Below are 22869 nucleotides of genomic sequence, written 5' to 3'. Positions count from 1 at the left end.
GCCTGCAAAATGTCTGGGGCCCTGACTGTGATATTTGTAATATTTGAAATATGTGGGAATCCACTAGTACTTGGTCTCATACAGGTGGTGTCTAGAGCTCCTCATTTTTTACAAACTTGCACTCTATGGCTAAATATATAAAGCATGTCCATACTTTGTCCATATTATTGATAAAACTGCATATAATCTTTTCCTTTCCCTTATATTGCAATTACTTTTTAAATGAAAAAGATGATTTTCTTTTTTAATAATAAAAATAAAGCATGTGAATAATTGCCCAGTTTCTAATAATTCATGTGTAATATCTTTTGTTCTCTCCTTGTAGAAACAACTGTACCTCATTTACTTAAACCTTATGTTTAATGATATTGGGCCCGAAGGTGGAGAATTGCTTGCTAAAGCATTACATGTAAGCATTATACATGTAGAACTAGCATTTTGTTTGAGAATATTTACTTCTGATAGCTTGGAAACAACAGAATCAAATGTTAATATGGGGCCAGGGATTTAATTCAGTGGCACTGCACCTGCCTTGCAAGCACAAGGTCCTGAGTTCGATCCCCAGTACCAAAAAAAAAATGTTATTATGAACTTACATTATTTCAATATTGTAGCAATGTATATTTCTTTTACACTTCAGTTTATTAGCATGTGGACATATGAGAACTTTTGAAATCACTTTAAAAACAGCTTTTTTGAGATATAATTCACATATGTAAAATTTACTTTCTTAAAGTCTTCTGAAATTAGTGGGAATTTTAAAAGTACACTTAGAATTGTGCAACCATTACCACTGTGATTTTTTTTAGAACATTTTCATCACCTCAGAAATAAGCCCCATATCTGTAATTAGCAGTCCCTTTCCATTGTTCTGTCCCTCCAGCCCTCAGTTTCTGGTAACCACTAATCTTCTTTCTGTATATAGATTTGCCTATTCTGGACATTTCATATAAATGGAATCATACAATATGTAGCCTTTTGGGACTGGTTTAATGTTTTCAGGGTTCATCCATATTTTAGCATACTTTCTTCTTTTTTATTGCTGAATGGTATTCCATTTGGTGACCTGGGCATTGTGGCACCTGCCTGTAATCTCAACACTTGGGAGGTTGAAGCAGGAGAAATAACATGAATTCAAGCCCCGCCTGGGCTGCATAGCAAGATCCTATCTCAAAAAAAAATATTTTGAGACAATATTTTGAAAAACTCCAAAATTGTTTTTCCAAAGTGGCTACCCCTTTTAACAATTCTTGCAACAGTGTGTGAGTGTTCTAGTTTCTCAATGTCCTCACCAACTCTTGTCATTGCTGTTTTAATTCAACTATACTAGTGTGTATCAAAAGGTTTTGTGTGTGTTTTTGCTTTATATTTCCTTAAATGCTGCTGAGCATTTGTGCATGGATTTGTGGTCCATTTATATATCTCCTTTGGAGAAATGCCTATTCAAATACTTTGCCCTTTCAAATTGGTTTTTGTTTGTTTTGAGATCCTACCATTACCCTGTTGCTCAGGTTTGTCTTGAACTTCTGGACTCAAGGGACCCTCCCACCTTAGCCTACCAAGAAGCAGGAACTGCAAGGCTGTGCTCTGTACCTGTTGGGTTGTCTTTTTGAATTGTAAGAATTAATATATCCTAAGTATAAGTCTTTAATCAAATATATGATTTGAAAACATTTTCTCTCATTTGGAAATTGGTTTTTCACTTACTTGATATCCTTTGAAGCATAAAAAAATCTTTAAAATAAAGCTCATTATTTTGTTGCTTATGCTTTTGGTATTATATCTAAGAAGGCCTAACCCAAAGTCACAAAGATTTACATTTATGTCTTCTTCTAAGAGTTTTATAGCTTTAGTTCCTTTATTTAGTTCTTTCAACCATTTTAAATTAGTTTTGTTTACAGTATGATACAGTTAGGATTCCAACTTCAGTCTTTTTATATGTGAATTTCTGATTGTCCCAAAGGCATTTGTTAAACACCTGTTCTTTGCCTCATTAATTGTCTTGACACCTTTGTCAAAAAATCAGTTGAACATAAATGTGAGGGATACTTTGTAGTACTCTCAATTCTATATTATTAATCTACTGTCTATCCTTATCCCAGTACCTCACTATTTTGAAAGTTCAATACTCAGCACTAGGAAAACAAAAAACAAAACCAAGTGATACAGGCATATGCGCCAGTGGGTACAAGGTTACCACTGGGGTGGATGAAAAATGTTTTGGAACTAGCCACAAGTAATGTCTGCACAACATTGCGAATGTAATAAGTGCCACTGAATTGTATACTTTAAAATGATTAATTTTATGTGAATTTCACCTCAATAAAAATGATATAGGCTTCTTAAAAAATAAATTTACAGTTTTTCTAAGGAAAGGAATGTTTATTAAAATCTACTTTATTTACTGGCTATTTCTTTGGCATCTGTTTCTTGGTCATTCTTTCTTCTAAGCTATTTAAGTAGATTTTTACCTAAAATTGGAAATTGAGTGTTACCTTTAAGGAATATATCCTGACCTGTTTCCATGAAAAATATGATTCTACAAATAGTAATATGGTCCCCTAACTCACTTCAATTAGAGAATTCTGTGGATTGAAATTTAACTAAGTTTTGATTATTTTCCTTTTCAGAAGAATACAACTCTGAAATACTTAAGAATGACTGGAAATAAGATTGAAAATAAAGGTGGAATGGTTTTTGCTGCAATGTTGCAAATTAATTCATCCTTAGAGAAATTAGATGTGGGTGACTGTGATCTGGTAAGTAAATTGGTTTCCCAGGCAATCAGCATAGAGAAACTTGTTCAAGACACCAAGCAAATGACAGCCTTATGAATAGCGAATCTTCCCCCTACTGTCTAAATATCAAGAGAAAAGGTGCCTCCCCAACTGGGTCATAATAGTTCAGACTGTTAATGAAATCAGAGTAAATACCATAGAAAAACATCCAGTTTAATAAAAATATTTCTAAACTTCTATCCATAGCTCATCTTAACTTGTATGGGATTTCATTTTAATTGAACAGATATTGTTTCATTAGTACAAGTTTCTTTACTTTGAAATATTCTGAATTACTTATATTGTACCATAAAAACTTAAAACCGATAATACCAAAAGCTACTCTGAGCCTTCATCTGGCCTGAAAATGACAAATGTGTTTTTTACATGTCTTTGAAGTCTAGGTTTGTTTGTTTGTTCGGTAGCGGGGATCGAACTCAGTTCCTTATGCTTGCAAGGCAGGCGGCAGAACCACTGAGCTAAATCCCTGGCCCTGAAGTCTAGGTTTTGCTTTCTCAAAGATGCTGTCCAGTCTTGAGACCTGAGAAACTTGTCGTACAGAGCCTTTGATATGTGCCAAATCACTGGGACACAAAAACAGCGGAGATGGGTCAGGAGGCTCTATAGGGTAATTGGTTCTGAAGGACTATTTGTGAACTAGTAGATGCAGCTAGTATGGTTCTGGGAAAGCATTCATTCAATATTTATTGCTAACACATATTAATCACTGTCCGAGATGCCAAAGATATATTAGTGGATCAGATGAGGCTTCTACCCTTATGAAGCTGATATTTTAGTTGGGAAAACATCACAGAAGAAATAGAGAAAAGTGGTATAAATGTGACCCAGCACTCTGATAATGGCGAGGAGGTCATTCTGTTTGATAAGATGGTTGCCTGAGACATGAGGAGGTACTGTGCACAAGTCATGAAAGGTGAGGAAAACTGTCCTGGAGGTACCTGGACAGTTTGCTGAAGTGGCAGCATACTTCAGACAGTAGATTGACCACACACTGACAGTGCTTTGTAAGTGTGGTCTGGGGAGTGGAGAATGAGGTAATTTTAATACTCATGTATGTATTTTTCACAGATGTTTTCTGTTCATGTCAAGGGACTATGTTCTTCCTGTTGTGGCAATGACACAAAGTTTTATTTTAAAATAAATACAAATAAATTGATTTAATAGGAAAGTGTTAAGCAAATGATGAAGTAGTACTTGGTAAGTATTTTGCATATTTAGATATGGCAATAGTCATGAGGGAGGCACATGAAAAATAAAATATCAAGTCTGACAGATTTCAAAAACTGGAAAGTTTGAGTGTTTGAGCAGAGACAATTAAAAGTGCCTTGAAGTGGAGAAGGAGAGGTTCATTAAGGCCAGTCAGGCCAGGCTGTAGTGTACAGGTCATGGGTCAGGGTGAGGAGAGAGGGTTGTTAAAAATGCAAATCACGGAAGGGCTTTACACTGAGAAGTGACATGGTCTGACTGGTGCTTTTAAAAGATCATTCTCATTTTCCTACGGGACACTGGAAGGCAGCACGAAGCTGAGGGCCACTAAGATAGTCACTGGAGCTGTCTACAGGGGAGATGATGACTTGGCCAGGAGTGCTGGCCACAGACATGGACAGGAATAGACTAATTTGAGACATCTTTTGGAGGCAGGATGTATAAAATTTACTGATCAACTGGATGGGAGGCTAAAGGGAATAGAAGAGAGGAAGTCCTTCTTTCCTGAAATAACAGCTAGTTGTGTGTGGTGGTATCCATCATGAAGATGGGTAAGATTAGGCCTTTTGGTCAAATGGAGGGAGCCCATGGGAGATGCGGAAAATGTGATTGGTAACCATTCCCACCTTACACACTTACTGTACTAGTGTGAATGCTTGCACAGGATATGGGTTGCATTAAGTACATGTGTCTTCGCAGCTGGGATCCACGTGTGTATTAACTATTGAGGTCTGCATCATGTAGAACCTCAAGGGCTTGAGAGCAAGCCCAGAGGCAAATATCCAGGAAATGGATGCTGAATAGTAAAAAAAAAAAAACCTCCCCATGCATGTTGTAAATAGATTTTAGAGCAGGGACAGAGGAGTACAGTATTGATTTATTTCTGAATTTGATCAGCCTATAGTTCAAAGAGCAAGAAATGCTTATACTTTTTAAAAATGTAGTTTTATCCAAATTCATATAACAGATCTTGAAATATGTATTAATTTATATACTCTGTCATTTTCTTTAATGAATTTGCCTATTTTTAGGGCATGCAAAGTGTGGTAGCATTTGCCACAGTACTAACTCAAAACCAAGCAATTAAGGGAATAAACCTAAACCGACCTATACTGTACGGGGAACAGGTATGTATCCAGAATGCTAGAAGTTAATGTTAACAATATATGAATGAAATTAAGGTCCTACCAAACAAAGTTTATGGTTCATGAGTACATTGTATTTTCAGTATTATCCTTATTAGATCTTATAAACTACTACTAACTTATAAGTAAAAACTTTTATTTAAAGAAAAATTAAGCTGGGCAGGGTGGTGGGACTCCGTATCAGAACAAGGGCTGGAATGTAGCTCAATGTGAAGACCCTAAGTTCAATCCCCAGTACTGTCAAATATGTCATAAAAAACTTTTTAATACTCATACTTTTATAACTATGCTTTTATTTATTTTTATTAATTTTATTGATCCATTTTAGGTATACAATATAATGACATTCATCATTGGAAATTTGCACCTTTACATAATCTCTCTTGGTTCTTATTTTTCCCCCTTCCCCTGCCCTCCCTTCAACCCCTCCATCCATACCTATTTACAAAGACTTTGTTTCCATTTTTTCATTTTCTCATGTTAATTCAAATCCCTTCTTTCTTTGCCCCTACCCCCCCCATTCCCCTTCTCCTTTGCCCCTTTTCTTCCTATTTCACATTATCTACTATACCTTTTAGTCCTTATTTACACTTTCAGTTTCTCACACTAGAGAAACTATTCGGTATTTACACATGTGTGTCCTATTTATTTCACTTAAGAATATCCCCTCAGTGTGCATCCATTTAGCTATAAATGTCTCTCATTTCTCATTTTTATGGCTGAGTAGTACTCCATTTTATTTAAAAACCACATTTTCTTTATCCAGTCTCCAGTTGATGGGCATTTGAGCTGCTTCCAAGTTTTAGCTATTACAAACTGTGCTGCTATGAACATGGGCGCACATATATCACTGTGGTATGATTCTTTTAATTCTTTGGGGAATATAGCTAGAAAGGCAATAGCTGGGTCAAATGGGACTTCCAGTCCTAGTTGTTTGAGGTATCTCCATGCTGATTTCCACAGTGGTTGCACCAGTCTACATTCCCACCAGCAGTGGAGCAGGGTTCCTCTTTCCCCACAGCCCCACCAGCATTTGTTATTGGTTGGTTTCATGATGGCAGCCATCCTTTCTGGGGTGAGGTGGAATCTCAGTGTTGTTTTCATTTGCATCTCTTGAATGACCAGTGATTTTGAACATTTTTTCATATGGTTATTTGCTATTTCTATTTCTTTGTCTGAGAAATGTCTGTTCATTTCAGATGTCCATTTTTGGATTGGGTCTTTAAATTTGGGAGGTCTGATTTTTTTAAGTTCTTTATAGATTCTAGATAGTAGACCTTGTCTCTTCACACTGTTGGTGGTTTCTCTTGTTGTGCAGAAGCTTTTTAATATGAAGAAATCCCATTTGTTGATTTTTTGTGCTAGTTCACAGGCAAATGAGGTTTTGTTCATAAAATCTTTTCCTATACCAATGGCTTCAAGAGTTCTACCTAACCTCTGTTCCAGCTGGTTCAGCATTTCTGTTTTAATATTTAGATCTTTAATCCATTTTGATTTTAGTTTAGTGCATGGTGAGAGATACAGGTCTAGTTTTTTTGAGGGTTTTTTTTGGTACTGGGGATTGAACTTGGGTCCTTGTGCTTACTCAGAAGGCAGCAAAACCACTGAGCTAAAACCCCAGCCCTACAGGTCTGGTTTTAATCTTTGGCAAGTTGAAACCCAGTTTTTCTAGCACCATTTATTAAAGAGGCTAACATCCTTCCATGTGGTTTTTTTAATAAAATGGAGTACTACTCAGCCATAAAGAATGAGAAACTAGAGTCATTTATAGCTAAATGGATGCATATCGAGGCCATACTTTTTTTTTAATATTTAATTTTTAATTTTTTTGTGTTCTTTTTTTGGTACATTTTAGGTATATAATATGTTTACATTTTTCATTGGGTGTTTGTACCTGTACATGATATATTTTGGTTCTTATTTTTTTTCCCCATCACCTGTGCACCCTTCACCCCCTCCACCCTTCCCTATTTACAAAGATTTCATTTCCTTTTTTTTGGTCTTTTCTCATAGTTTTTCCTTTCCCTCTTTTCCTTTCCCCTTCCCCTCCCTTCATCCCTTTGTCTTTGGACCTTTTTCCTATTTCAAATTATTAATTATTCATTTTAATTACTTTAACCCTTGTTTACACTATCAGTTTCTCACACTAGAGAAACTATTAGGTATTTATACATGTGTGTCCTATTTATTTCACTTTTAAGTGTAAATAAGGGTTAAAATGGTTAAAATGAGTAATTGATAATTTGAAATAGGAAAAAAGGTCCAAAGACAAAGGGGTGAAGGGAGGGGAAGGGGAAAGGAAAAGAGGGAAAGGAAAAACTATGAGAAAAGACCAAAAAAAAGGAAATGAAATCTTTGTAAATAGGGAAGGGTGGAGGGGGTGAAGGGTGCACAGGTGATGGGGAAAAAAAATAAGAACCAAAATATATCATGTACAGGTACAAACACCCAATGAAAAATGTAAACATATTATATACCTAAAATGTACCAATAAAAGAACTTAAGAATTAAAAAAAAAAGAGGCTATCATTCTTCCAGTGAGGGTGTTTGGCTCCTTTATCAAAGATGAGATGGCTGAGTGTGTCTGGAGTTGTTTCTGCATCTTCTAATCTGTTCAATTGGTCCTCAGGTCTGTTTCTTTGCCAGTACTGTGCTGTTTTTAGCACAGTAGCTTTGTAGTATAGTTTCACATTGGGGGTTGTGATACCCCCTGACATCTCTATTGCCTAGAATTGCTTTTGCTATCCTAGGTCTCTTCTTCCAAATGAATTTTTGGATTGTTTTCTCAAGGTCTGTGAAGTGTACTGCTGGAATTTCAATTGGGATTGCATTGAATCTATACAGCAGTTTTAGAAGTATGGCCATTTTCACTATGTTGATTCTTCCTACTCGGGAGGAAGGGATGTCTTTGCATTTTCTGATATCTTCTTCAATCTGTCTTTTCAGAGTGCTGTAGTTTTCAGAGAAGAGGTCTTTGATTTCTTTTTTTAGGTTGATTCCTAGGTATTTCAGTTTCTTGGATTCTATTGTGAAAGGAATTGTTTGCCCTATTTCTCTCTCAGTGAGTCTATTGTTCATGTAGAGGAAAGCTATTGATTTTTGTGTGTTGACCTGGTATCCAGCTACTCTACTGAATTTAGTTATTAAGTGTAGAAAACTTTTGGTGGAGTTCTTGGGGTCTTCTATATAGTGTATCGTGTCATCTGCAAATAATGACAATTTGACTTCTTCATTACTTGTCTTTATTCCTTTTATTTCTTTCTCTTGTCTAATTGCTGTGGCTGCTTCCAAGACTATATTGAACAGGAGTGGTGATAGTGGACATCTTTGTCTTGTTCCTGATTTTCGTGCAAAGGATTTCAGTTTTTGACCATTTAGTATGATATTGGCTGTTGGTTTTTCATAGATGGCTTTTGTCAGATTGAGGTAGAGGCCGTCTATTCCAATTTTTATAGGGTTTTTATCATAAATGCATGTTGGATTTTGTCAAATGCTTTTTTTGGATCTATTGAGATGATCATATGGTTTTTGTCCTTGGCTTTATTGATATAGTGTATTACATTGATTGATTTGCATATGTTGAACAATCCCTGCATCCTTGGGATGAATCCCACTTGGTCAGGGTGTATGATCTTCTTGATCTTCTGGATTCTATTTGCCAGTTTCTTATTAAGATTTTTGCATCTATGTTCATTATTGAGATTGGCCTATAGTTCTCATTTTTGGTTGGGTCTTTCTCTGCTTTGGGGATCAAGGTGATGCTTGCTTCCAGGAATGAATCTGAGAGTATTGCTTCCCTTTCAATTTCATTGACGTGTTTAAACAGTAGTGGCAGTAGTTCCTCTCTAAATGTCTTGTAGAATTCAGCAGTGAAGCCATAAGGACCTGGGTTTTTCTTAGTTGGCAAGTTTTTCATTACATTTTCAATTTCTTTGATTCATATTGGGTTGTTTAGTGTAGGGGACAGGGGAAGGGGACGTTACCAGAACCTCTGCAGTTAGTCCTGGTCTCCTGCGAGCCACGGCAGCACACGGCGAATTACAGGAAAGGTAGAAAAATGAGACCGAGAAGAAGCTGAGCTTTGGGTCTGATCAGTGCTGCTCTGGGCAGCAAAGACAAAAGCCCCCAGCTTACCACACCTTTTATTCAGTACATCGGGAGAAACAAATGTAACAGATGACTTGCAGAGAGTTCAATAGTTCACATTGGGATAAACAAGGTGTAACGGAAGGCTTGCAGAGAGTTCAGTACATCTCCGGCAAACAAGATGTTAATCAGTCCAAGAACAATGAGGAACTGAGCAGATGTTTGTTCTCCCAGGATGTTTCTTGTCCTGGAGAATCACAGCATCACTGGATCCCTGAAGTCTCAGTTGTGACCGGAGGCCAAACTGGAGTTATTCTGTAGCTGGGCTGTAGGCAAGAGGACTAGGCTAACCAAATGATTTATCCCTAGAATTATGTAGCATTGCTCCCAACATATCTCCCTTTCTTTTTGTTTTACGTGAAGGAGTTTTATGAAAAGCAAGCACACCCAACAATGGCTTGTCCCTATGTTGTGTGAGGATCTATAGTTTGACTGGCTTAGCTGTCTATAATAAGCATAATTTTTCTTAATTGGGGCTGTAAAAGGATTAAAAAATCTAACAATTTGTTTGTAAACATTGGGTTTAAAAACTTAAAACTTTTGTTGAACTCAAATAACTATTGTCTTTAGTTATACTTTTCTACTGGGTGTTTAAGACCAAGTTACGGTGAGACCTATATTAAATAAAATCAATCTCTTGTTATCTAACAAGGTCAATTAAGTCTCCACAGGCACTGTCTTGGAACCATGCATAGAGCCTCTTAGCTCCTCTCTCAGTGTCAGCCATAAGGATATGTCACGGCCTTGCTTGACCATGTTGCTTCCTGCGAAAGCATGGGAGATTTTTTTCCTCCAGGTGACATTCCTTTGGCACACTTTTTGTTGGATCTTTACTGTTTTGGTGTTCAGCAACCTCCCTGCTCAGGAGGTTGGATGACTCACCAAAAATGCAGGATCTCAGAGATGGTTCCCTCATGTCCTGGATCTTTTTGTTATTGTTGTTGACCTTGGAGGGCCAGGGCCAAAATATTGGCTGCCTTCTTAGCCCAAATACCTCTTCAGTTTTGGTCTCTAAACTTTGGTTGTTGAACACCCAGAAGAGAAGATCAATAACATTAGCATTGTAAGAGGAATAGTGAACTCAACTATTATAATTTTACCTGGATATAAGCATTTTGGAATAAAAATATAGTTAAACTGTTATTATTGCCAATGATAGTTGCTGTTGTGGTTGGATCCCTGAGTAGCTATCTTTTTATAGGACGTCATCTAAGGAAAATATATCAGCCTACAAGTGTGCCTATTTTCATAGGTGGCTGGAGCATAAGAGAAGGGCAAATACCTGAATCAAAAGGTTATTACCATAAACAATGTTAGAAGACCCATCCAATTAGAGGGCATGAATACATTTTGTACACCAGAAAAGGAGCAGTAATAAATATCACAGTTACATAAAACCTTATGTTCTTCACTGTAGTTTGGTACCAAAACCATCTTTCTAATAACACTCTTTTTTATGATACAGAAATTAAGCTTTTGAAGATGACCAATGTGGACATATTACAATAACATATTCAGAACGTAACCAATGTAAACATTTTACAATCACATTTTTAGCGCTTAAACATCAATGATAACCAATGTAATCAATTTATAACATATTTAGAATTTAAACTTCAATGATAACCAATGTAATCAATTTATAACATATTTAGAATTTAAGCTTCAATGATAACCAATGTAATCAATTTATAATAACACATTGAGACAATATTTGTTGTGGTGTGTCTCCCATAAGATTATAAAAATTACTAGGGGGTCCCTTTAGTGAATTAAGACCAGAATAATTATTTTCTGGGTGGCCACTTCTTTATTCACCAAAGGGAGTACCCACAGTCTCTACCTATTTTCACAAACAAAGAATAAGAATATATATATCTTCCTATTTTACAACTGCTTATTGCAATTTGATTATTGCATGTAGGTGACAATATACATTACTTTTATAAAATAAATCTTGGTGGCACTTTGATCGCTTAGCAACCTGGGAAGGAAGGCATGCCTTTAATTTAGTAACATTTATCTGTAAGCGAATTTAACAATAGGTGAATATCTTTTTTTTAAAAAAAGTTTTTTGAAAAGGTGAAAAGGAAAAGAGAAAGAAAAAAAATCGAGCTCAACTGTACAAACAGACAAACAACAGACAACAAACATATAAGACAATTTACAAAATTAGAGTGCACTCAAATATATTTAGCCAAATTGAATCGTAATATCCTTTTTATGATTATTAGGTTTATAATTGTATGACTGGTCAAAAACTTTGGAATAGTCAATTAACAGAGATCTCGAGATTAGAATCAGAAGGAATGAAAGCGCTTTTATACCTGTAAATATAAAAGGAGCATTTTGAAGTTGTCCCCCACCTTTATAAATTTTTTACCATAAATCTGTAATTATCATTCCTCTGGGGGCATCATCTCAGTCCTGGACCCTGCCATGGATTTGTTGGTTGTCGCTGGTGAGGTGGGTCCCTGAGGTGTAGCTGGCTCATCACTTTCAGCCAGGGTGCTATCACTCATTCTGTGAGATGGTGGCGGTTCCACCAGCGTGACCCACTGTCTCACGTTCCAGGAGGGCAGCCACAAGATTTTTTCATTATCTGTTAGGGCACGGGCAAAACCTCTCCCCCACGTTATTAAGGCAGGAGAAATTTTTTCACATATGGCTTTTTGTAATCTTAAAAACAAGTTTAATAATTTAGGTTCTAAGGTAGAGTAGACCATTGCTCCTTAGTCTTTGAGTCAACCAAACTGTGTAAGAGGAATCATTTAAAATATTAAGAGGTTGGGGAGGGAAGTTTTCAATCACAAATATATGGCTAGCAACTCTGACCTCAGTGGACTAAGGCCCAAGTGGGGAGCAGTCAGGGGAGAGACAATTACCCCTTTGCCAGGCCTCACAGAGAGCGGTACCTACACGTTCCCATGATATTAAGTTAAGCTGTCCCTTCCTGGGGAAAAGATGGGACATACATTTGCATGTCTTTTAACAAATCTTCACAGCACCCTTAGGTACTGGGTACATAGCTTGGTTTAATAGCGACTTAAGTAATTTGGCAAAGTTACGCTGTTCTGTTGACAGAGACTGACCCATAGTTATAACTCAGCAAAGATAGAAAATTACCCCCAGCTGGACACACTTACCACCGGTGTCCCTCGTCCTAGTCCGGAAATCGTCCTGGGAGATCCGTGTGCTGTCTCTCTTACTCCAAGTTTGTCTCACAGGCGAGTTCACCCCTGGATCCGATTCATATCCACGTTGGGCGCCAAATGTAGGGGACAGGGGAAGGGGACGTTACCAGAACCTCTGCAGTTAGTCCTGGTCTCCTGCGAGCCACGGCAGCACACGGCGAATTACAGGAAAGGTAGAAAAATGAGACCGAGAAGAAGCTGAGCTTTGGGTCTGATCAGTGCTGCTCTGGGCAGCAAAGACAAAAGCCCCCAGCTTACCACACCTTTTATTCAGTACATCGGGAGAAACAAATGTAACAGATGACTTGCAGAGAGTTCAATAGTTCATATTGGGATAAACAAGGTGTAACGGAAGGCTTGCAGAGAGTTCAGTACATCTCCGGCAAACAAGATGTTAATCAGTCCAAGAACAATGAGGAACTGAGCAGATGTTTGTTCTCCCAGGATGTTTCTTGTCCTGGAGAATCACAGCATCACTGGATCCCTGAAGTCTCAGTTGTGACTGGAGGCCAAACTGGAGTTATTCTGTAGCTGGGCTGTAGGCAAGAGGACTAGGCTAACCAAATGATTTATCCCTAGAATTATGTAGCATTGCTCCCAACAGTTTAGAATTTTTAGGTCTTCTTCATTCAACTTTGGTAATTCATATGTATGTAGGAATCTGTCCATTTCTTCTGTGTTTTCCATCTTATTGGCATATAGGTTCTGGAAGTAGGTATTGATGATCCTCTGGATTTCTGCTGGGTCTGTTGTAATTTCACCCTTTTCATTCCTAATTCCATGGATTTAGGCCTTTTCTTTCCTTTTTCTGATAAGGTTGGCTAAAGGTTTGTCAATTTTGTTGATTCTTTTGAAGAACCAACTCTTGGCTTCATTGATTTTTTGTATCGTTCTCTTAGTCTCCATTGCATTGATTTCTCCTTTGATCTTTATAATTTCCTCCCTTGTATGAGCTTTGGGTTTGTCCTGCTGTTCTTATTCTAGAAGCTTGAGGTGCAGCATCAGGTTGTTTAATTGAGCTTGCTCTGTATTCCTAATATGAGTATTCACTGCTATGAATTTCCCTCGTAAGACTGCTTTCATTGTGTCCCATAGATTCCAATATGTTGTATTATCATTGTCATTTAATTGAAGGAACTGTCTGATTTCTTCTTTAATTTCCTCTGTGACCCATTGGTTATTCAGAAGTGTGTTGTTCAATTTCCATGTGTTTATTAAGTTTTTGTAGTTTCTTTTGCTGTTGATCTCCAATTTCATCGCACTATGGTCTGATAATATACAGGGGATAACTTCAATTCCTTTGCACTTACTTAAACATGTTCTATGTGTGAGTATGTGGTCTATTTTGGAGAATGACCCATGTGCAGCTGAAAAGAATGTGTATTCTGATTTTTTGGGTTGGAAGACTCTGTAAACATTTGTTAAGTTCATTTGTTCAAGAGTTCGATTGAATTATAGTATTTCTTTACTTATTTTTGGTCAGTTGATCTATCTATTTGTGATAGTGGGGTATTGAGATCTCCCACTACTATTGTATTAGTGCTTATTTGAATTTTCATGTCTGTTAGTATTTGTTTTATAAAATTGGGTGCAAATATATTTATGATTGTCATCTCTTCTTCTTGGATTGTTCCCTTTACAAGGACATAATGTCCTTCATTGTCTCTTTTTTTTTTTCGTATGGGGGATCAAACTTGGGTCCTTCTGCTTGTGAGGCAGGCAGCAGAACCACTGAGCTAAATCCCCAGCTTCTTTGTCTCTCTTAATCAGTATTGGTTTGAAATCCACTTGATCTGCAAAGAGGATAGCTGCTCCTGCTTTTTTTTTGGTTCCTGTCACATAGAGTATTGTTTTCCACCCTTTAACTTTCAGTCTATGAGTTTCTTTTTTAATTAAATGTGTTTCCTATATGCAGCATATTGTTGGATCTTGCTTCTTGACCCATTCTGCCAGTGTATTTCTTTTGATTGGTGAATTGAGACCATTAACATTAATGGTTGTAACTGATATGTATTGACTTATCATTGCCATGACATTTTCTTTTTGTTGGATTCTCCCCCTTTGCTTTAATTTCTTCTCGTGCCCAAAGGATTCATTCTGCTGGGCTTCCTGGGGTTGTGATCCTCATTTTCTGTTCCTAGGACATTGTCTAAAATTTTTTGGAGTGCTGGTTTGGTATTCATGAAGTTCCTAAGGTGCTCTTTGTCATGAAAGTATCTTATTTCTCCATCAATTTAGAAAGATAGTTTTGCAGGGTAAATTAATCTGGGTTGGAGGCTGTTTTCCTTTAGGGGTTGAAATACTTCATTCCAAGCTCTTCTTGCCTTGTGGGTTTGCGTTGAGAAGTCTGCTGTGATTCTGATAGTTTCCTTTGTAAGTGATTTGTTTCTTTTCTCTAACTGCTTGTGGAACTTTGTTCTTCTCTTGGGTTTCTGGAATCTTAACTAGTATATGCCTATGTGTAGATGTTTTTTAATCAAGGCTAGTTGGAGTCCTATATGTCTCCGTTATCTGTACGTCAAATTCTTTTCCCCTGCTTGGGAAGTTTTCTGCCATCACTTCTGTGAACAGTTTTTTTTATGTCATCTGCACTCTCTCCTGTTTCTTCATTGACTCCAATCAGTCTTATGTTATTCTTCTTTGAATCATCTAGCAGCTGCTGGATTGATTTCTCATGGTCCCTTACTATTTTAAAGAAATTTTTCTTTTCCTGGTCACTAATTGCAATCTTATCTTCTATATCTGAAATTCTGTCCTCACATTGGCCCATTCTGCTGTGTAAACTTTCAATGCAGTTTTTAATCTCCTGGGAATCTGTTTGCATCTGTTTTATGGATTCCATTTGTTTCCTATGTTGAAATTTCATCATGTTCCTCAGCTTGTCTATTTTTTTAAATCTGTGTCCACTCTACACTTAATAATCATGTCTTGCTCTATGGGCACAATCTCTGCTGTTATCTTAGAAACTATTTCTGATTTCATTTTTTCCAGATCCTCTTTTGTTGCCAGTTCAGGAAGTCCAGGTGGTTAAGTATCACAGTGTTCCATCTCGTTTCCCTTTTGGGTTGCTTTAGGTGATCTAGAAGTCTACTTTTGAGACTTGTTTAAGTGCCTTCTCATTTGAAGGGGGCGGGGCGGGGGGGGTCGGTGTGTGCTGCTGGTGTCTGCGTGGCTCACCTCCTCAGTGCTTGGGGCGGTGGCACAGTAGCCTGGAAAGTTCACCTCCTCTGTGCTGGGGGCAGCTCTGCTCCTATAACTATGCTTTTAGATGTTGCTTATTTAAGCAGCAGTCATTGTTTTCCTTCAAACTTGAGGTCTATGTAACCCTACAAAAGCATACATGGTTTCAGTGTTAAAGGATAGAGTATAAAAGCTTTGTGTGAACTGTCTTACTGTTTATGTTCATTTCATATAACTGAACTGCCAAACCATTACATCTTTAAAGCATGAGTAATAACAGCAAAATGTGTACGTGAAGAGCAGTTTGGCAAGTCTGAACTTGATCCTTCCATAGGTAAGGTGCTGCTGGAGGTAGAAAAATACACACATGGTTGCTTCTTTCATGTCTTCTTGTTCCTTAACATCCCTCCAGTGGCTTTCTTCTATCAGTTGTAAAAAGTTAGGGAATAAAATTCATTTTATGATTAATCTAAACCATGCATGTCCAACTTTCAGCTTGTCTGGACCATACAGAGTAAAGAGAAATTGTCTTGGTCACATATAAAAAATATAATATAGTTAACGTATGTAAGTAGCAAAACCTCTTTTATTTTTAGGATGTAAACTTTTTTTTTTTTTAGTACTGGGGATCGAACTCGGATCCTTGTACTTGCGAGCCAGGAGGCAGAACCACTGAGCTAAATCCCCGGCCCTTTATTTTTAAAGTATATTAAAATAAAACAACACAAGCCCAAGTTTTAATAATTAAATAAGAAAAGTTATGGGCCAGGGATTTAGCACAGTGGTGCTGCCACCTGCCTTGCAAGCACAAGGTCCCAAGTTCGATCCCCAGTACCAAATAAATAAATAAATAAATAAATAAGAAAAGTTACATGTCAACTTACTAACAATAAATGCCTGTCTTCATAGATACACAAACATAATAGGTTGAAATACTAGTATTGGTAATTGTTGTATTTTACTCCCTAAGTTGCATGAATGCCTGTAATGTCTGATACACATGAATTTAAATTATGTGTGCTGAGTGTGGTGGCACACATAATCCTAGCACTCAGGAGCTGAGGCAGGAGGATCACCATGAATTCAAGGCCATCCTGGGCTACATAGTGAAACTCTATCTCAAAAAAACCAAACGGGCTGGGGATGTAGCTCAGTGACACATCCCCTGCCTGGCAAGCACAGGTCCTGATTTTGATCCCTGGTACCAAAATAAACAAACAACAGTTCAACTATGTCTGGCAAGTTCAAGAGGTAGAGTTAGTACTGCACTATGTCCTCCCCTACACTGCATTCCATTGCTACCTACAGTGTGCACTAGAGCACCACACAATTAAATCATAAAAAAAAATCACACAATGTTGCTATCTAGGGTAGTATGCACCCTGTGGGTCTATGTTGGACATGCTTGGTCTGAAAAAACGTAGATAGATAGATAGATAGATAGACCAAACGGGAAAGTGAATGTCCAAAGCACTTTATATTCCCAAAAAGTGAACTTTAAGCCAAGCATAATGGCACATATCTGGAATCCCAGCTACACGGGGGACTCAGGCAGGGGGATCATAATTTCCAGGCCAGCTTGGTAAATGAGACCTTGTCTCAAAACAAAACATCAGTAGAAACTTAGAACTTTAAAAGTTCAATGTGCAAATGTCCATTAAAGTTCAGTGTTCAAATGAACTTTGTATTTTGTTTGCAATTCATGCCATTTACAATAATCTTGGGGAGTGTTTACAGGGACATATTACAACTTGAGTTTTTTTCTTCTAATCCCTTTCCCCCCTTCCCTCCCTGTCCCCCTCCTCTGCTGGTTCCCCTATCACCTTTTTACACCTTGTTGATATCATCTATCTTAGCACATGTTATGGTACATAATGTTTACTTTGGGGTTATCAGGATCCTGTACATCTTTATTCTTCTCATTTCCCCTCCCCCCCTCCCCCTCATCCTTGTTCCCTTGGATTACTTCCCTATTGGCTGAGATCTGCCCCCTTGTCTCTTTTAACTTTAAAAAAGTTCTAAGTATTTTAATTTAAAATTAACTACCTCATTATTCCTCCTTGGTATAAGAATTAAGAATTGGCCATATCTTAAGTATAATTGTTTATATTCAGAAGTATATTTTGCATTCTTTCCCTATGCAGATCTCTCCCTTTGAATGATCTCTGCATTTTTCTATACAAAAAAATTTGGAGTTTTACATCATATTGTTTTATGTATGTAAATCTAATCTGTCCAATGAAGTACCCAGAATCCTCAAATAATAGAAATGTAATTTAGAAATACCTAAAAGACCACCAAAATACTTCAGTCAGTGAATTGCTTCATTCATGATTTATTCACTCAACATTTGAATGCCACCCTAAACTAGACAAAATGCTACATGCTAGAGACACAAAATCAAACAAAGCACATGACCATTGTGTATTAGTCACCTTTCTATTGATGGGATAAAATACCTGATAAACAACTTAAAGGAGGAAAGGTTTATTTTGGCTCATGGTTTCAGAAATTTCAGTCCATGGTCAGCCGACTGCAAGGCAAAACATCATAGTAGAAGGGCATGGTGGAGGAAAGCTGCTCACCTCATGGTACCCAGGAACCCAACAGTGAAAGAAAGAACCAGAGAACAGATACACCCTTCAGAGGCATGCCCCAGTGACCTTCCTCCAACCGCTAATAGCCCATTCACCTATGACTCATCAATGGGTTAATCCACTTATAGGGTTAGCACCCTCATCATCCAATCAGCTCTCTAGGCATTCCTTTATATAATCAAGCTGACAATCTAGATTAACCATCACACCCAGTCTTCAAGAAGTTTTCAGTCTAGGTGGTAGGAGATCAACCAGTCTAGAAGGTGGTATGCTTAGGGTGCCTGGGAACATAAGGACTTTGAAATCAAAGTAGGGTGAGGGGAAGCAGCAATGAAACATCTCTGATTGAGGACATGACATACTTGAAGACCAAGTAAAAAGAAAAAACTTCTAGATTATATCCCTGACGAAGTATGTTTAAATATATGAGATCACATTAGAAGCACAGTCCTTCTTTTAAGTTTGTTGAGTGGTGTCACTATCCCTAGGCCATCTGAGAAATCATTAAAAGGCCAGGGCCCCTGTGCCCACGCAGTGCTTGCTCTCAGCCTGGTGCTTCTGGTGGCCATCAGGGCTCTAGCCTGTTTTAACTTTTCCAATGCTGCTGCCTCTATCCCTGAGAGCACTGTTCCACTCAAATAGTTAAGTAGAATCCTCTTGTGCCTCCTTATACATTGCTGTTCCCAAATATAAGCCTGTAAAACTATTGCATTTAAGGTTTGATGTTCATTTCCATGGAGTATCAGAGGATAACAAGATGAAAAGAATGTAGTATGTCGGATCTCATCTTTGACTGCTCATTGACATTATCTGGGGAGCTTGGAAAGACACTTAATGATAGGTGTCACTCTAGACAATTTACACAGAGAATAGGGCTAAAATCCTTCACTATTTGTGATCAAAGTTCCCTTCCTTAACAAGGATGGTTCCTTTTCTAATGCTTTGATTTTGCTAAAAACCTAAAACGCTTGGTATTCAAATCATCATTAGGGCTATGTGCCCTTTCCCTAGAAGCAGCTAGATTGTGAAATTAAAAACAAAAACAAAAACAAAAACCAGTCTTCCAGTGATCAGAAAAAAAAAGTGAAAAAATATTCAGGAATTTGGACTGAATAAAAAAGGGAGGAAATCAGACATATCATAGAGTTAATAAGTATATTTTAAAAATACAATCAAGACTGGAAAATGTCTGTATTTTATCTTACAGATGTCCAGAGTGGGGAAGGGGGCAAAGTTCTGAAGGGAGGATTCAAGAAGGTTTAGACACTCTTCAAGGGACAGTAGTAGGGGATCTTACATGCTCAATACAGGGTGTATCTGACTTTTTTTTTCCCCTTTGAAATGACTGATTATTGTTTCTTTTGTTGTTGTTGGAGACAGGGTCTCATTATGTAGTTCAGGCTGGCCTTGAACTCAGTATGTAGCCCAGGCTGGCCTGGAACTCACAGCAATTCTGCCTTAGCCTCCCAAATGCTGGGATTACAGGCGTATACCACCATATCTGGCTAATTATTGTTTTTGTAAACCAAATTATCCATCCTCTTTTGTATCATTTAGCCACTGTATCTTATAAGTGCCTGCTATTTCTAAGAAAGTAGTAGATATCATTTGGGGCAAAGTATTTTTTTATAAAATAGGCCAAATGCAAATTATAGTAGACTAATAGTCCTGAACAATATCTTTCTAAAAAGTGAACTCAAATAACAGCATGTATTTGGGATAGACATGTATTGTTACATTTTAGAAACAAGATTTTATTATTTTATCTATTTTTAGGAGGAGTCCACAGTCCATCTAGGTCACATGTTGAAAGAAAATCACTGCCTTGTTGAACTACACATGTGTAAGCATGGTATAAAAAACTGCGGTTTCCATCAGTTATGCAATGCACTGTATCTGAACAGTAGCCTACGATACCTTGATGTCAGCTGGTGAGTGACAGTTTACATATTAATAATTCAAAATTCATGAGGACAATTTAAATCTTCACAGTACATAAGATACTTTGTTGTACACTATTTCCAATGATTAGAAAATGCAACCAGTTGCCAATCTTTTAGCCTAAGCCATAATATTTAGTTTAGAGTTGTATATTTTAATAACTTGAATGTATGATTTATGTTAACCAAAATGGGAGCAGTATTTCATGATGAATTTTCATTAACTTTCTTGGATATTGAGTGAACTAAAATAGAAAGAACTATTTATTATATGGTTTCAAATATCTTATTACTATGAATAAAAGAACAATACTTTGTATTTTCACATACTACTAATTATTTTTCCTTTCCCAGCAATAAAATAACTCGTGATGGAATGGTGTATTTAGCTGATGTACTGAAAACCAATGCTACCCTGGAAGTAATAGATCTTTCTTTTAACAGAATAGAAAATGCTGGTGCAAACTACCTCAGTGAATCTCTTACTTCACACAACAGGAGTCTTAAAGCGTTAGTATGGTTTTATATTTAATCAAAATAACAGAAAAACTTAAAGCTTTATACTAACCGCAAGGCCTTTTAAGATTATGACGAAATGTGAAAATTTGTTTTCTAAACTTCATTTTATTATTGTAAATAACTATTTTTCAAAAGTAATGTCTTTAAAAATTTGATTTTAATACTAGTTATAATTGTTAAAGTTCATGAGAAAATTCTTTTTTTATGAGAAAATTCTTATTGCTTACATTGTTTATCCAAAATTCTAACAGAAAAATCATAAGCATTAAATATTTGTATATTTGTAATCTAACCATTTACTGGATAACAGAACAATGGGTGCATTCTCCCTTTGTGGATCTACTGGTGTCCAGAATTATTACCTTCTGGTGTTTTTACAGATTGTCAGTAGTCAGCAACAACATAGAGGGAGAAGGACTTGTTGCACTTTCTCAATCAATGAAAACAAATCCTACACTATCTCATATCTACATCTGGGGAAACAAATTTGATGAGGCTACATGTGTGGTAAGTTTGTTTTTTTTCTTCACTGAAGGCTTTTTCTGAGATCTTCTCTATAATATCAGACATTATTTACAGGTGCTTTGGAAATAGTTACAAAGTATAACAAGACATTACAGTTTTAATAATTTTTAACATAAGACCTAAAATATTAGTACTATAAAGTTTCATGGTTGAAATAACAAAATATATCAAATACCATATAATATTATAAAGGTTTTTAAATTATACAGTTGCAATTTCTCAAAAGTAAACAAAATTACAATTATTGAGCTGATGTTGGGTAATTTCCAATCTGCTCTCAAATATTTATATCAAGGTAATTAGAAAGTACAAGCTGTAAAAAAGTTATTTGGTATACTGATCATATAACAAGAGCTCTCTATAGTAACTTCAAAACAAAAAGTATAGTGACAAATAGTTTTATTTTGCAAAAAATGAAGAAAAAAATAGACGTTAAAATTGGCAAGATTTGCAATAGGACTAAAATTCCACCAGCAACAGAGAAGTCAAATATATATTATGGTCTAAAAAACACCCATAATTTTAGAAAACATTCATATTTTTAGTGGTTCTACAAACTAGAAGCTGTGTATGTTAATTTTGTAAATAAAGTGCAGAGCAAACTAAACTATTAAATTTTTTAATGTCTACATTTCTGCCCCTTTTCTTATAACTGCAACTTTACTGAGAAACCAGTTCCACATGTTTATATCTAACATTATGGCCAGCATCCACTATTATAGAATTGTCTTTCTTAATGTAAATCTGCAGATTAGCTTCAGAGGGTTCATAAACTCCGGACAATTTTATGTCCACATCTGGAGCTCTGCTTCTTTCTCTGAGGAATAAGTCTTTAGCTATTACCAGATTTTTGAAAGCCCACAGAACAACCCTCCCTCTTGCCCAACACACCACCATTTAAGAATACCTTTGGGACTTGAAAATTTTGACCATGGAACTTTGATCCACAAAGCCAGTAGTATCAAAAATTAACTCAAGGAATCACAAAATGACAAAACATATCTTATATATTAAAACTTAGAAATAAATTTTGCAATATTTTAATTTCATTGTGTGTAATTAAATAAATAAAAGCCAGCTGGGCGTGTTGGTACATGCCTGTAATCCCAGCACTTGGAAGGCTGAGGCCAGCCTGGGCTACACAGTTCAAGGCCAGCCTGACTTATACAGCAAGACCCTGTCTCAAAAACAAAAGCAAACAAAATAAAAATCTGCTTATAATATCTAAAAAATAGTAAAATTCAGCAGTTATTAAAAATGTTTTCAATAGCAAAGTAGCACAGCTAAATTGAGTATTTGCATTTAAGCACTGTAAATTGAGTAAGTTATATTCTTAATGATACAGTTTTTCTTAAAAATCCTAGGCATATTCAGATTTAATTCAAAAGGATCGTTTGAAGCCAGAAAATACTGATGTGGAGCCATTTGTGGTAGATGGACATGTGTATCTAGCAGAAGTCTCCAATGGCCTTAAAAAACATTACTATTGGACACCAACTTATGGAGATGCTTATGGGCACTCATCAAACTCAGGCTTTGCTCTTGTTCCAGTAGGTCAAAATTTATGAAAAATAAGCTATAAAATAATTTTCATACCATCTTACTTTTTACAGATTAAT

General features: G+C 36.6%; 1 protein-coding gene across 5 annotated transcripts in view; it reads left to right on the top strand.

The window, feature by feature from the left end:
• Lrrc34 (leucine rich repeat containing 34) overlaps nucleotides 1–22869 on the top strand; it is a 39577-nt gene that overhangs the window by 4047 nt on the left and 12661 nt on the right. For 3 of the 5 annotated variants that reach the window (XM_021253983.2, XM_021253996.2, XM_021253982.2), the window contains exons 5-11: nucleotides 326–409; nucleotides 2631–2759; nucleotides 5036–5131; nucleotides 20043–20197; nucleotides 20561–20716; nucleotides 21106–21232; nucleotides 22615–22800. In XM_021253983.2, coding sequence (XP_021109642.1) covers nucleotides 326–409; nucleotides 2631–2759; nucleotides 5036–5131; nucleotides 20043–20197; nucleotides 20561–20716; nucleotides 21106–21232; nucleotides 22615–22800 — 933 coding nt within the window. The remainder of the gene's footprint in view (nucleotides 1–325; nucleotides 410–2630; nucleotides 2760–5035; nucleotides 5132–20042; nucleotides 20198–20560; nucleotides 20717–21105; nucleotides 21233–22614; nucleotides 22801–22869) is intronic. The other 2 variants (XM_021253987.2, XM_021253999.2) reach the window with 2 other exon arrangements.

The sequence above is a fragment of the Heterocephalus glaber genome, unplaced genomic scaffold, assembly GCF_053883595.1.
Source record: "Heterocephalus glaber isolate CG9 unplaced genomic scaffold, H.glaber_assembly_v1.0 deba00001504, whole genome shotgun sequence".
NCBI classification, from domain to species: Eukaryota; Metazoa; Chordata; class Mammalia; order Rodentia; family Bathyergidae; genus Heterocephalus; species Heterocephalus glaber.
The sequence above is the reverse complement of the archived record's forward strand: the minus strand, read 5'-3'. Positions and strand labels throughout refer to the sequence as shown.